We start from the raw sequence: 11,602 nt of genomic DNA on the forward strand, positions 1-11,602 counted from the left end.
TCATTGTTGTTTGGCGGGTCCGGGCTGGGGATTCCAACCCGCCACCTTAGGTGTATGTGGCTGGCGCCTTACCCGGTTGAGCTATAGGCGCCGAGCCAACATGCTGGCTTTTTTGTGGCATGTACCCGCAGCCACAGAACGTGCTGCCCACCAGGAGGCTTAATTATCCTGCTGGTCTACCATACCCATCCAATTTCCTGTCACTGCTGCCACTGCCCTTAGTTAACTTACTATATGATGAGTTTTACACGGCCTCTTTACATCCCCTGGCCTCTTTACATCCCTGATTTGAGGAGATCTTGTTTTTTACTCTTTCTTAACCTCCTGTCTCAATGGGCTTACCATCTCCCCATTTTTTTTTTTTTTTGAGATATTCTCTTTGTCACCTTTGGTAGAGTGTCACCCTGGGCATCATCATTCATAGCAACCTCAAACCTTTGGGCTCAAACAATTCTCTTGTCTCAGCCTCAGCTGGGACTACAGGTGCCCACCATAACACCCAGCTTTTTGGAGACAGGGTCTCACTCTAGCTAATGCTGGTCTCGAACTCCTGAGCTCAGGCAATCCACCTGCCTCAGCCTCCTAGAGTGCTGGGATTACAGGCGTGAACCACTGCACCAAGCCATCTCCACAATCTTGATCAGACATCCAGTCCCCTGATCACCTTTCTGATGGCCGCTTCGGGCCCCTAGGCTGGAGGTTTGGTCTCAGCAGGACCTCCGCCCCTTGCCTCTTTCCTCCCGTGGCGTATCATCACGGTATATTCTTGTCCTTCTTGGGCAAACCCAACTTCTGTTGGGCCCAGATCTACATTTATTCTTCCCTAGAGTCCCTGGAGTTTGAGTTACCAAGAGAAGTTGGAGAGAAGGATGCAGGTCTAGAGCAGGGGTCCCCAAACTTTTTAAATAGGGGGCCAGTTCACTGTCCCTCAGACCATTGGAGGGCCAGACTGCAGGCCCTGGGACAAGTCAGCTGTTAAGCAGGACAGGCAGCGGCAGCAAAAACACCCAGCAGGCCAGATAAATGTCCTAGGTGGGCCGCACGTGGCTCATGGGTCGTAGTTTGAGGATGCCTGGTCTAGAGACAAGTAGCCATGGGCTTCCTGGCCATCTGACTGACACCTGTCTAGTTGATTGTTCTTTCCTGTCATAGCTGCAAGTGACCCTTGTACCTATGTACCTACCGATGGGGTTCCTACAGCTGCCTTTTCCCTTCTGTGCTAGGTCATGCCCATCAGCACTGACCTCTGCCTCCTACTATAGAAGGCATTCTCCATGCCAGGGATACCATAAGGGAGGCCTGTGACAGTGGGAGCTGCAGGAGGCTGCCTTGGAGTTGGTGGGGCAGGGAGTGTCCTGCCTTCAAACAATCGTGAATCTAATCGTTGTGCTCCTGCCACTCTGGCTTGAGCCACTGCTGAGTCTGAACTGGTTTCTTCACTTTCACTTGTATGCCTGATTTTTCATGTGATAGAGTCATATTACAGACAAAACCCTTGAGGGTTTCCCACTGGTTGCGCCTGTCAGGATCCTGTCTCCTCCTCCCTGACCATACAGCCACATAGCCAGACACCATTCCCGGCCTCCCTGAAGTTGGTATGGCCTCTGCTCTTCAGGCCTTTGGCTTGTCAGAGTGATTCAGGAGACTTCTAGACCCCCAGCAGCAGACAGGCAGCTTTGGCTCTTATCTCTTCCTGGGATCTGGGCCCACAAGTGCATGTACCCAACCTCCATGGTAAGGACAGATGCTGCCTGCCCCAGGGGAAAGCACCATAACAAGACTGGAAGGCACCAGGGCCCTTAGGTGACAGCGGGGGAACAGCGCCACCCTCCTGCCTACAGGTTTCCAGGTGAACAACAGCATAAAGCCTCTGTAGGTGGGGTGCAGGCGGCGCAGCCCTGGAGGCCTTCCTGCAATACTCAGAGCTCATGAGGCCCTGCTCGCTTCAGCCCCAGCCCCCTGCCTTCTCCTCCAGCTCTTGCCTGTTTCTTTTTGGCTCTATAGGCACCGGGACGCCCTGTCAGCTTTGCTTCTCCATCCTTTGCCCTGCTTTGGAGCACTTGGCACTGCCTAAGACCATGCTGTCTGTGTGACCCCCTGACGGGGGCACCACCTGGTTCACTGTTTGAATAATCCCAAAGCGAGGGACCAAACACATGTCAGAGAGCTGACGTGGGGCAGGTCTGGGGGCTTGCTCGGATGGGGAGATTTTACTCTCCTGTGAGATGTCCTCGACATCTTTACCCACCCTGCCCTAATGCAGGGGGAGGGTGCCAGTTACGAAAGCTACCCAGCACAGGCAGCTGGGCCGGGGGCTCTTACCTGCACAGGTATATTTCTAGAGGCATCTGGGTGCTGGGAATAAAGATGCAGGGAGCTACGCGGAACACCACCGTGTCTTTGTACACCGGGGTCTCTGGGATTGACTGCAGTGAGAGAAAGGTCCTCTCAGCAGCCTGCCTTCCACATCCATGCCCTCCCCTCACCCAGGTCCCCATCTGCCTTCTTCAGCTTCCTCCCCCACTCTTAGTTCTGCCTACCAAGCCTCGCGTTCCCCTGTCCTCTACCCTAGCGTGGGGCATGCTCCTTCCACCAGAGCATCCTCGTCCAAGGACTCTGTCTAGTTGGGGGACATACCAGGTCTTGAGACTCTTCCACCAGTGAGGCTGAGTAGGAGATCAGGCCCGAGAAGCTGGCGGACGGGAACTCAGTGGCTTCCACATAGAAGGTCTCCTTCAAGTTGTTCCCCAAGAGAGCCAAGGTATAGGTGTGCTGGCCAGGCCCCAGCACCATGTCAAAGGTACCAGAGCCATCCTCTGGAAGAGAGAGAAGGGACAGACCAGTTACTGAAGTAGATTGGGATCAGTCACCACATTTGATGGTCAAGGCACCAGCCCATTCTTCACGTCAGAAGCTGGGCTACGGTTCCAGGACAGGAGCTGAGCTAGGATGGTTTCTCTCTCCCTGCATTGTTGTCTTTTGTTTTTGGAGATGGGGTCTTGCTCTGCTGCCCAGGCTGGAGCAGTGGTTCTCAACCTTCCTAATGCTGCCACCCTTTAATACAGTTCCTGTGGGTCACGACCCACAGGTTGAGAACTGCTAGGCTAGAGTGTAGCATTATTATAGCTCACTGCAACCTCGAATTCCTGGGTTCAAGCAATCTTCCTGCTTCAGCCTCCTGAGTAGTTGAGACTACAGGCATACAACCACCATGCCAGGATAATTTTCTTTTGTGTGAAACGGTCATCGTTTCCCCAAGTAGGAGAAACCAGATGAGGTCATCTTCTACCAGGACTCCCACAATACCCCAGCACAGACATAGCCCCCAAGCTGATAGAGTCAGCTAGCCTACTGTGGAGTGCCCACCACCCAGCCTGAGAGCCACCATAAGCCCAGGGCCTTCTGTTCTGGGGACCTGGACTCCCTGCAGCTCTTCTACCTAAGGGTAATTCACCACTGGGCAGTGTGGGTCAACAGTCCACTCGTCCTAAGCCCCTTCCTGCTATTGACCCTCTGGGGCTTTCTCTTGGCCAATTGTTCTTTAAGAGCAGAGCTGACCCTTTGTTGTAGACTTAGCATAGGCCAGGAACTGTGATGGGTCTTCAGGGACTTCTTACATCCTCACAACCCTTTAAGGCAGGTTCTCATTGATCCTCATTAAACAGATGGGGCCAGGCCAGAAGCCCTGACCCCGGAATGACAGTCACCTCTGCCTAGAAGGCCTTACTGCTCTCAGCCCTGCCCTGCTAGGGCTCAGGTCTTAGCTAATCTTCAACTCTTCTGCCCACTCTGGACCCTAGAGGGCTGCACCGAGCCCCGGCGTGGTCCTTGGCTGTCCACCTGCCCCAGGAGGCTCTGAGAAGAGATTTATCCTTCCAGAGCCTTCCTGGGGGCATAGTAAATACTGAGGATTTGAGCTGAGTGCTTTTCTTACCCGCCATGTACCATCAGGCATGGTGGGGGAGGGGGGTACCTTCTTTGTAATCATCAGCACTTCTAGGCCATTTCTTCTCATGCCTCGGGAGTGCTAGTTCCTTTGGGAGACATGCTGTCAAGCAGTGCCACCTGCCCCCTTCTTCGTTACAAATAACCGCCAGCCTCCTGGTCCTTCACGGAGGTTCTAGCCCTAGCTCATCTCCACCACTGTCATCACTGGTATCTGACCAGTCTGACTCCTTAGACCAGACAGTGCCATCTTTCTTCTTTGACATGTTACTAAACTTGACTTCTGCACCAATTAGATGCCTATTGCAGTGGTCATGGCCCAGACTCGATGCCACCTCCAGGAAATTCTTCCACTTTTTTTTTTTTTTCTTAGCTCACCTACGCTCTCCCCACCTCAGTCTCTAGCCCCAGATCTCTTTACTGCCACTCCCACCCATTACTTCCTTTTTACCCTTCTCGGGTCCCAAGTTGTCACCAGACCTCCTCCCCTGAACATGCTGTCCACGCCCACATCTTTTTGGTTTACTTGCCTGGAAAAACTTCAACCCTGATTAAACCGACTCTTTTCCCAGGCACCCTTGTACTTAAGCCACCACGATGAAAGGCCCGTCTGGCTGTGACCAAACTTCAAAACAAGACTTCGCCACCCACCACTCAGGAATTCCCTCTTGTCTGACTCACATTAGTATTCTGAGTATTACGTATTCCTAAAATTCTCTTCCTCTGGATCCATTTCCCCGTTGGTGGGGCCAGTCTTATTTGCATACAGATGTGCTTATATTCTACCATTTCCAGATGTGCCCCCAACTCCATGCCAGGCCCCCCCACCCCCAATATTACCACCATTTGTCTCTAAGGCAGATTCCTGCCATGGTCTATGTTCATCCCTGTGCCTGCCCATTCCAACCTGGTTTTGGTCCATTCTTACCAGGGTCACTGTCATTCTGAAGACCATGATTTCATGGGCTTTGGCATCTTGGTCTATCAGCAGCATTTGCCTTGGTTGGTCACTGCCTTCTTGAAAGGCTTTGTTGGCAGAACTTACCCTCTGGCTTCGAGAGTCTTACTCTGTCACCCTAGCTAGAATGTCATGGTATCATAGCTCACAACCTCCAACTCTTGGGCTCAAGCAGTTCTCTCGCCTCAGCCTCCTGAGTAGCTGGGACTACAGGTGCCCACCATGATGCTTGGTTTATTTTAGTAGAGATGGGGGTCACTTTCTCAGGCTGGTCTCGAACTCCTGAGCTCAGGCAATTCACCTGCCTTGACCTCCTAGAGTGCTAGGATTACAGACGGGAACCACTCTGCGCAGCCCACTTTGGCTTTCTGCCTAGCAATGTCTTCAGATTAATGAGCGGTTTTCAAGCTTTAGCATCTCAGAATCACCTGGAAGGCTTGTTAAGACAGCGTGTTGTGTCACCCTGTCCAAGATTCTTAAGTTTAATAAGGAGAAACAGGCAGTTTACTATAACCCACAGGGCGAAATACAGCATCCTAACCAGGCTACACCAACTCCTGGCTTCCTGGGTGGACTCCCAAGGCTCACTTGCCCTCCCAGCCTACTGCAGTGTTGTCCATACTTAGACTCAGGGGCCAGTGTAGCCCTTGTGGCCGGAACCAGGCTGGGAGCTATGGGTTTCTTTTTTTTTTTTTTTTTTTTTTTTTTTGAGACAGAGCCTCAAGCTGTCCCCCTGGGTAGAGTGCCGTGGCATTACAGCTCACAGCAACCTCCAACTCCTGGGCTCAAGCGAGTCTCCTGCCTCCGCCTCCCAAGTAGCTGGGAACACAGGCGCCCGCCACAACGCCCGGCTATTTTTTGGTTGCAGCCATCTTTGTTGTTTGGCGGGTCCGGGCTGGGGATTCGAACCCGCCACCTTAGGTGTACGTGGCTGGCGCCTTAGCCGGTTGAGCTATAGGTGCCGGGCCGAGCTATGGGTTTCTAAGGATCACTCCTAGCCTACATGTAAAGGGGCTACATCCAACCTGGGCTACCCTTTCTGGTTAATCCCAAGTTACTGTGACTTAGAGTCTGCAGGAAGGATGGAGCAAGGACTCTGCTCAGGCCCTGAGCACAGAGAGGAAGCCTTAGAGGCATGCTCTCAGGGCTGGTGACAGAAGGCCCTCCCTGAGAAGGCACATTGTAGACCACAGGGCTCCCCAGCTGTGGCTAAACGTGGCTTTTAAAGGGTAGCAGTATATCCTTCCAGAAGCAAAGAGTTAGGCCTCAATTTGAGAAATTTAGAGGCAGTGAGTACTAAGCCAGTTAAGGCTTGGTCAAGGACATTTTGCTGGAGTTAGACACAATTACCTTCCAAGTCAGCCACCTTCTGGGCCTTCATCTACAACAGCGAATTCCCTCTGCTTCCCAGATGAATTCTGACAAGACTTACTGGGAGATGTTATCTCATCAGCACGAGGCCATAGCTCCCATTTTAGCCAATATTTGGTTTTTTTGTTCCAGTGGTGAGAACCCTGCAGGGTGGGCACTGCCCCCCATCTCGCAAGTGGGGAGCATGGCTTGGAGGTACACTAGCTTGCCCACGAATGTAGACTCAGTCTATGGTGAAGGAGGCAGCTAGAGAACCCCAGGGATGCAGATCTAGCTGCAATCTGTTCTGGATCTCTGGGCTTCCAGGAGGCCCTGCTGAGACTCCGCGAGGGTACAACTCACCCTAGCACCTGGAGAGCAGACAGAGTTGGAGCTGGCACAAGAACACTCACTGTGGGGCCAGTAGACTCTTGCCTTCTTTGACTCTTCCTCGGAAGTGTGGAGGACCAGCTGGTATCTCCTTAACAGGGAGCTGGGGCCTTGGATAGTCACTGTCATCAGGGACAGATTCTTCATTTCTGGGAAAAAGACAAGGCGAGAGTTCAGCGGCTTCTAGAGGCCAGAACTCCAGGGATGGAGGGAAGAGCAGCAGGGCAGGGTTCCAGGGGAAGGGGGTGCTTACACAAAGGAACACTGAGGATTCTCTGCCTGCTGCTCTGGCCAGGCTACATCGTTTCCTGCTGTCTATTCTCCATGTGACCACAGACAAGTCGCCAACCCCAGGGCCCACTTGTTTTGTTTCTGAGACAGGGAGGGTCTCATTCTATCACCCAGGCTGGAATGTTGTGGAGCAATCACATCTCCCTGCAACCTCCAACTCTGGCAGTCAAGTGAGCCTCAAGCCTCAGCCTCCTGAGTAGCTGGGACTACAGTTTTACACCAATATGCCCTGCCAGCTTTTGGAGGGTGGGGCAAAGATGGGGTCTTGCTATGTTGTCCAGACTGGAGGGCCCTTTTTGAGTCAGGATGGCATTTACCCATGTCTCTGCCCCCACAGAAGGGCCTGGCTCAGTCATTTTTACAGGGGTCAGATATCTCACAGAAATGTGCCCTTGACTGCAAACTAATGCCCCCCCGCCCCCAGCCTTGGAAGCTATTCCACTGCTGATCAGTAGAACCCTGGGCCAAAGACAGGGAGGACCAGAACCAAGACTGCTTCTTCCTAAGATAGCCAAGGTTAGAAAGCAGCTTGTGTACCCATTTAGCCTTTCCAACCACCTTGAAAAGCCAACTGTGTCATCCTTATTTTACGGATAGCAAGACGAGCACATAAACTTTGCTGATCTTAAGTCACCAGCCAGGAAGTGGCCGTTTATGACAGACAGCTCATGTGGCCTAGCTATGCAGCTCCAAGCCAGGATAAGAGATTTAATCTGCCGCAGGGTAGGGGGTAAGGATCGGAAATCAGCCTGGAATCATCTCAGCTGAGATCTCGGGCAGTACAGGCATAGCCTGAGGGGCGTGGGGTCAGCCTGGGGTCTCACCTTCAGGGAAGAACACCTTCTTGGTCTTGTTCTCCAGTTGACCTATTTCAGCAGGACTGCAGTTCACAAGCAGGATGGCCCCGCAGCCATTGGGACCCCAAATCCATTTTTTCTGCAAGTGACATAGGAAAATCGGCTCAGGGAGATAGCAATAAACCCTTATCACCCAGGTGTGACCGGCATGACAGGGGACAGAGCCAGTCCTTTCTACAGGTCAATAGTGACCTCAGGAACAAAATTCGAGGTCAAAGGCCTATAAGAACAGACAGGTAACATCAGGCGAATGGGCTGAGAGGAAGGGAAGAATCTAAATTCGGGTTACTAGTTGCCTACTTCATTCCAGCATAGAGGGGAAGTGGGGATAGAGGCAGACGGGAAGAGACGTCCCACCTGGAGGTGGCAGCTAACTCTTCACTCTGGGTGACTACACAACCAGTCTAGCAGGTGATCTTAGGGTCACCAGATGTCCTAATCTTTTAAATAAGTTAGGAGTTGTCAGTTCTGGACTTGCACCAATTTGACCAAAGAGACACCGTGAGGGTCAAGTACAGCAAGTCTCCAGGCCAGGTCTGCCTCATGGCCTCCATTCTGCCCTCACCTTTGACTTTCTGTCCTCTGGCGTCACAATTTGCCCGTTGCGGTAGATGTCCACCTCCAGGGAGACCGCTGAAACACAGGAAGGGCATCTCAGCCACCTAGACAGAGCCTAGGAGCTGCAGGTGACCCCCTTGGGACTGCAGGAGGCTGTCGTCAGGCCACTGGCCTCTCCAGCTTGCTGTACGAGAAGAGGGCAGCATCCTTGCAGGTGGCCACTTCTCTCATGAGCAAGTCTGGAGAGGCCTGAATATTCACACATCTATCCCAAACCTCCCAGGCATTCACTGTGGTTGTGGTGCCATCTTACGACTCTCAGCCTTTACCCAGGTGATTCCAGTTTGGAAAGTCTACCTTCCTAGCCTTCTAGAAAGTTCTTGCCCCTCCAAGATGGAGGAAAGGCTCTATGTCTAAGTTCCAAGTTCCTTTAGAGCAGAAGAATCAATTCTTCTGCCCAAGTATCATCACAGAGGCCCCCTCTTGCCTTGGCATGTGCCTCCCATCCCTTCTGTCACATATCAGATGACCATGTGACTTTATCATGAGCTTCGGTTCATAGCTCTTAACATCCTATTTCCCACCTGGAACATCAGAGCCATAAGCACAGACCTCGTTTATTCCTGCATCCTCAGCATCTACACACAGATGGCCTGCTGTGACCCAGGCTATTCCGGTACCCAAAGATGTAGCAGTGGGCAGGACAGAAGCCTTCTCTCATTGGGGGCAGGGAGAGGGGAAACAGATATTCCTCACATCCTAGGGCAATAAGAATGTGGGGGAACAGGGAAAGGATGAAGCTGGGGTGTATTGGATAATCCAGGAGGTCTAAGTTGAAATTTGAAAAGATATCTGAAGGAGGCAAGAAAGTAATTGTGCTAACATCTGGGGTAAGAGCCACTAAGGGAGAGAGAAAGTACAGGTGGAAAATTCGAGGGTCAGAGTAGCCGACAGTGCCCAGAGCAGAGGAAGTGAGGGAGGAAAGAGTCACAGGTCACAACATTAGAGGCAGGTAGGATATAGGTTTTGTGGGCAACAGGGACTTGGGTTTAATCCAAGCCATACCAAAGGCTTTGGACTGAGGAGACATTATCTAAGATCCTATTCAAGATGGATGTGCCACTCTGGCTGCCACATTGAGACCAGCCCTAGAGAAGGGCAAAGGTGGACCCAACAAATCCCACTGGGAACTAGGGCTGTGACCCAGGCAGGAGAGGATGGGGGCTCAGACCAGAGGGAGTGCATTGGGAAGGGTGAGTTCCCAGATTGTAGCTGAACTTCACATAACACCCTCAAGATTCACAGATTATGTGGGGTAAGAATCAGGTGGTATCAAGGTAACCGGCCCTAACAGCTAGAAGATGGAGCTACCCCCCATTGTGACAGGGAGACACTAGAAAGGAGTTGGGGGTAGAGAAAACATTAGCTTGATTTGGGATCTATTAAGTGCAAGATGTTCCTTAGAGGCTCAGGAGATTAGGTTGAGTAGACAATACCCAAGGTCAAATTCATGGGAGATGCCCAGCTGGAGACAGTCTGGGGAGTAGTCTGCCTGGAGGGTGACACTAGAACCACACAGCTGGTTTCCTGAGCCCTGAGACACCTCAACGACCAGCTTGGGAGACAAAAGATTCGGCAAAGGGCTCTGAGAAGAAACAGGTGTTGGTGGGGGGAGGTGAGTGTAGCATCCCTACGGTATTTAGCAAAATGCATCCGGGAAAGATAACTGGTTCTATCAGATATTTCAGTAGGTTAGGGAGAGAAGGGATAGATAGCCAGACCTAGTAAAGACGTTAGAGCCTTCAGCAAGAGCTCTGCTGGTGGTAGGGATCTGATCCGAGCTCATCTGAGGGGAAGGGAGGAGAGATTGAGGACGTAAAGATGGCTCCCAAGTAAAGAGTTGGGGCTCCCAAGTAACACAGAATCAGGTTAGAGATACCGCAGCTTGTTCCTGGGCTGACAGGAATGATCAGGAAGGGGAGAGGTGGTAGCATCTTCTCCTAGTAAGAATCACTAAGGGAACGACTTGAATGAGAGGGGAGTGGTCCCCTCCCCTCTCAATGTGTGGTCCATTGTAACAGAGGCAGAAGGTAAGGACCAGACAGGAATGGGTGGGTAGGTGATGGTAACATGCGGAAGTTCTGGTTGCTTCTCTTCTCAGAAAGTCAGGCTGGCAGTACATGAAAGGGGTAGGCAGGAGAAGTGATTGAGCTTCAGGAAGGGAAGAGTGAGTGGGTACCTTGGGTGAATCCACTTAGGAGTTCATTCCAGAATCCCCTGGGGCCCCTAGGAAGCATCTTATTGCAGTGAAAGAAACCCTTTTGAGTTTCTGTAATAACCACCCCATTCCACCCCCAAAGATAGGCTAGGAGCAGCACTCACCAATGCCAGTGAGGTAGAGCACAGCTGTGCCCAGGGTGTTCTCATGGGGCCCGTAGTATGTGACCAGGACCTGTGGAGACAGCATCCAGACCCATAGGAATGTTAGAGGGCAGAGGTCAGGGGCACAGCCTGGGCCACATGCTGAGTCCAGGTGTGTCCCTTTGGTCTCCTGTCACAGCTTTGAGCTCCCCAGGTCTTGGTGTGAGCTGATACAGGGTCTTGGTGTCAGCTGATACACTTAGGCCAGAGTCAGTCCTCTGAGCATTTATAACCTGCCATCACACTTCCAACCCTTCTACCTCAGGCTAAACAACCCACACAGGTGGGATCTACACCCTCAGAGGCACAGGGATCACTTTACTGTTTTGGCAGAGGAATAGCACAGCATTTCAGCATCTAAGCTATAAACCAGTTTATATGCCCACGCTGGTGCACCTGCTCTCCTGGGGTCTCTGCCCATTGCTCTAGGAGGTGGGCAGTGGGAAACAGGTCCTCTGATGGCTTAAGCTGCTTACTAAGGACACCCAGGCTGGTGAGAGTGGGAACTCAGCCTTTCCTGTGTCCTGAATAAGCTTCTGTTTCCAAAGGGGTCTCTATACTCTAAACAGACCTGCTCTTCAGCCATGGAGCTCACCATGAGGTTTGTCATGAACTAAACAGAGACCCAACCATTAGCTAGATGATGTTTATGTGTGTGATCTATTACCTCTTCCTAAATGGAGGCTTTAGCCCTCCAAGGTCAAGTATCTCACTGTTGGCCGCTCTTGAGGGTACTAGAGGCTGAGCCCAGGGCAGAGAATAGTCCTCAGTTCTTATGAGATATTTGGTTCTCAGCTGTCTCTTTTTTTTTTTTTTGAGACAGAGCCTCAAG

The 11,602-nt window shown here is 51.9% G+C and overlaps 1 protein-coding gene across 1 annotated transcript in view; it reads right to left on the reverse strand.

Moving 5' to 3' along the window:
• Positions 1–11,602, reverse strand: part of PADI6 (peptidyl arginine deiminase 6) — a 24,285-nt gene that overhangs the window by 9,310 nt on the left and 3,373 nt on the right. Inside the window, exons 4-9 of the mRNA XM_012801513.2 lie at positions 10,732–10,801; positions 8,357–8,424; positions 7,759–7,870; positions 6,667–6,792; positions 2,638–2,816; positions 2,323–2,426 (exon numbers count right to left, since the gene is read on the reverse strand). Coding sequence (XP_012656967.2) covers positions 2,323–2,426; positions 2,638–2,816; positions 6,667–6,792; positions 7,759–7,870; positions 8,357–8,424; positions 10,732–10,801 — 659 coding nt within the window. The remainder of the gene's footprint in view (positions 1–2,322; positions 2,427–2,637; positions 2,817–6,666; positions 6,793–7,758; positions 7,871–8,356; positions 8,425–10,731; positions 10,802–11,602) is intronic.

This window comes from Otolemur garnettii, unplaced genomic scaffold, assembly GCF_000181295.1.
Source record: "Otolemur garnettii isolate 467f Iridium unplaced genomic scaffold, OtoGar3 scaffold00009, whole genome shotgun sequence".
NCBI lineage: Eukaryota > Metazoa > Chordata > Mammalia > Primates > Galagidae > Otolemur > Otolemur garnettii.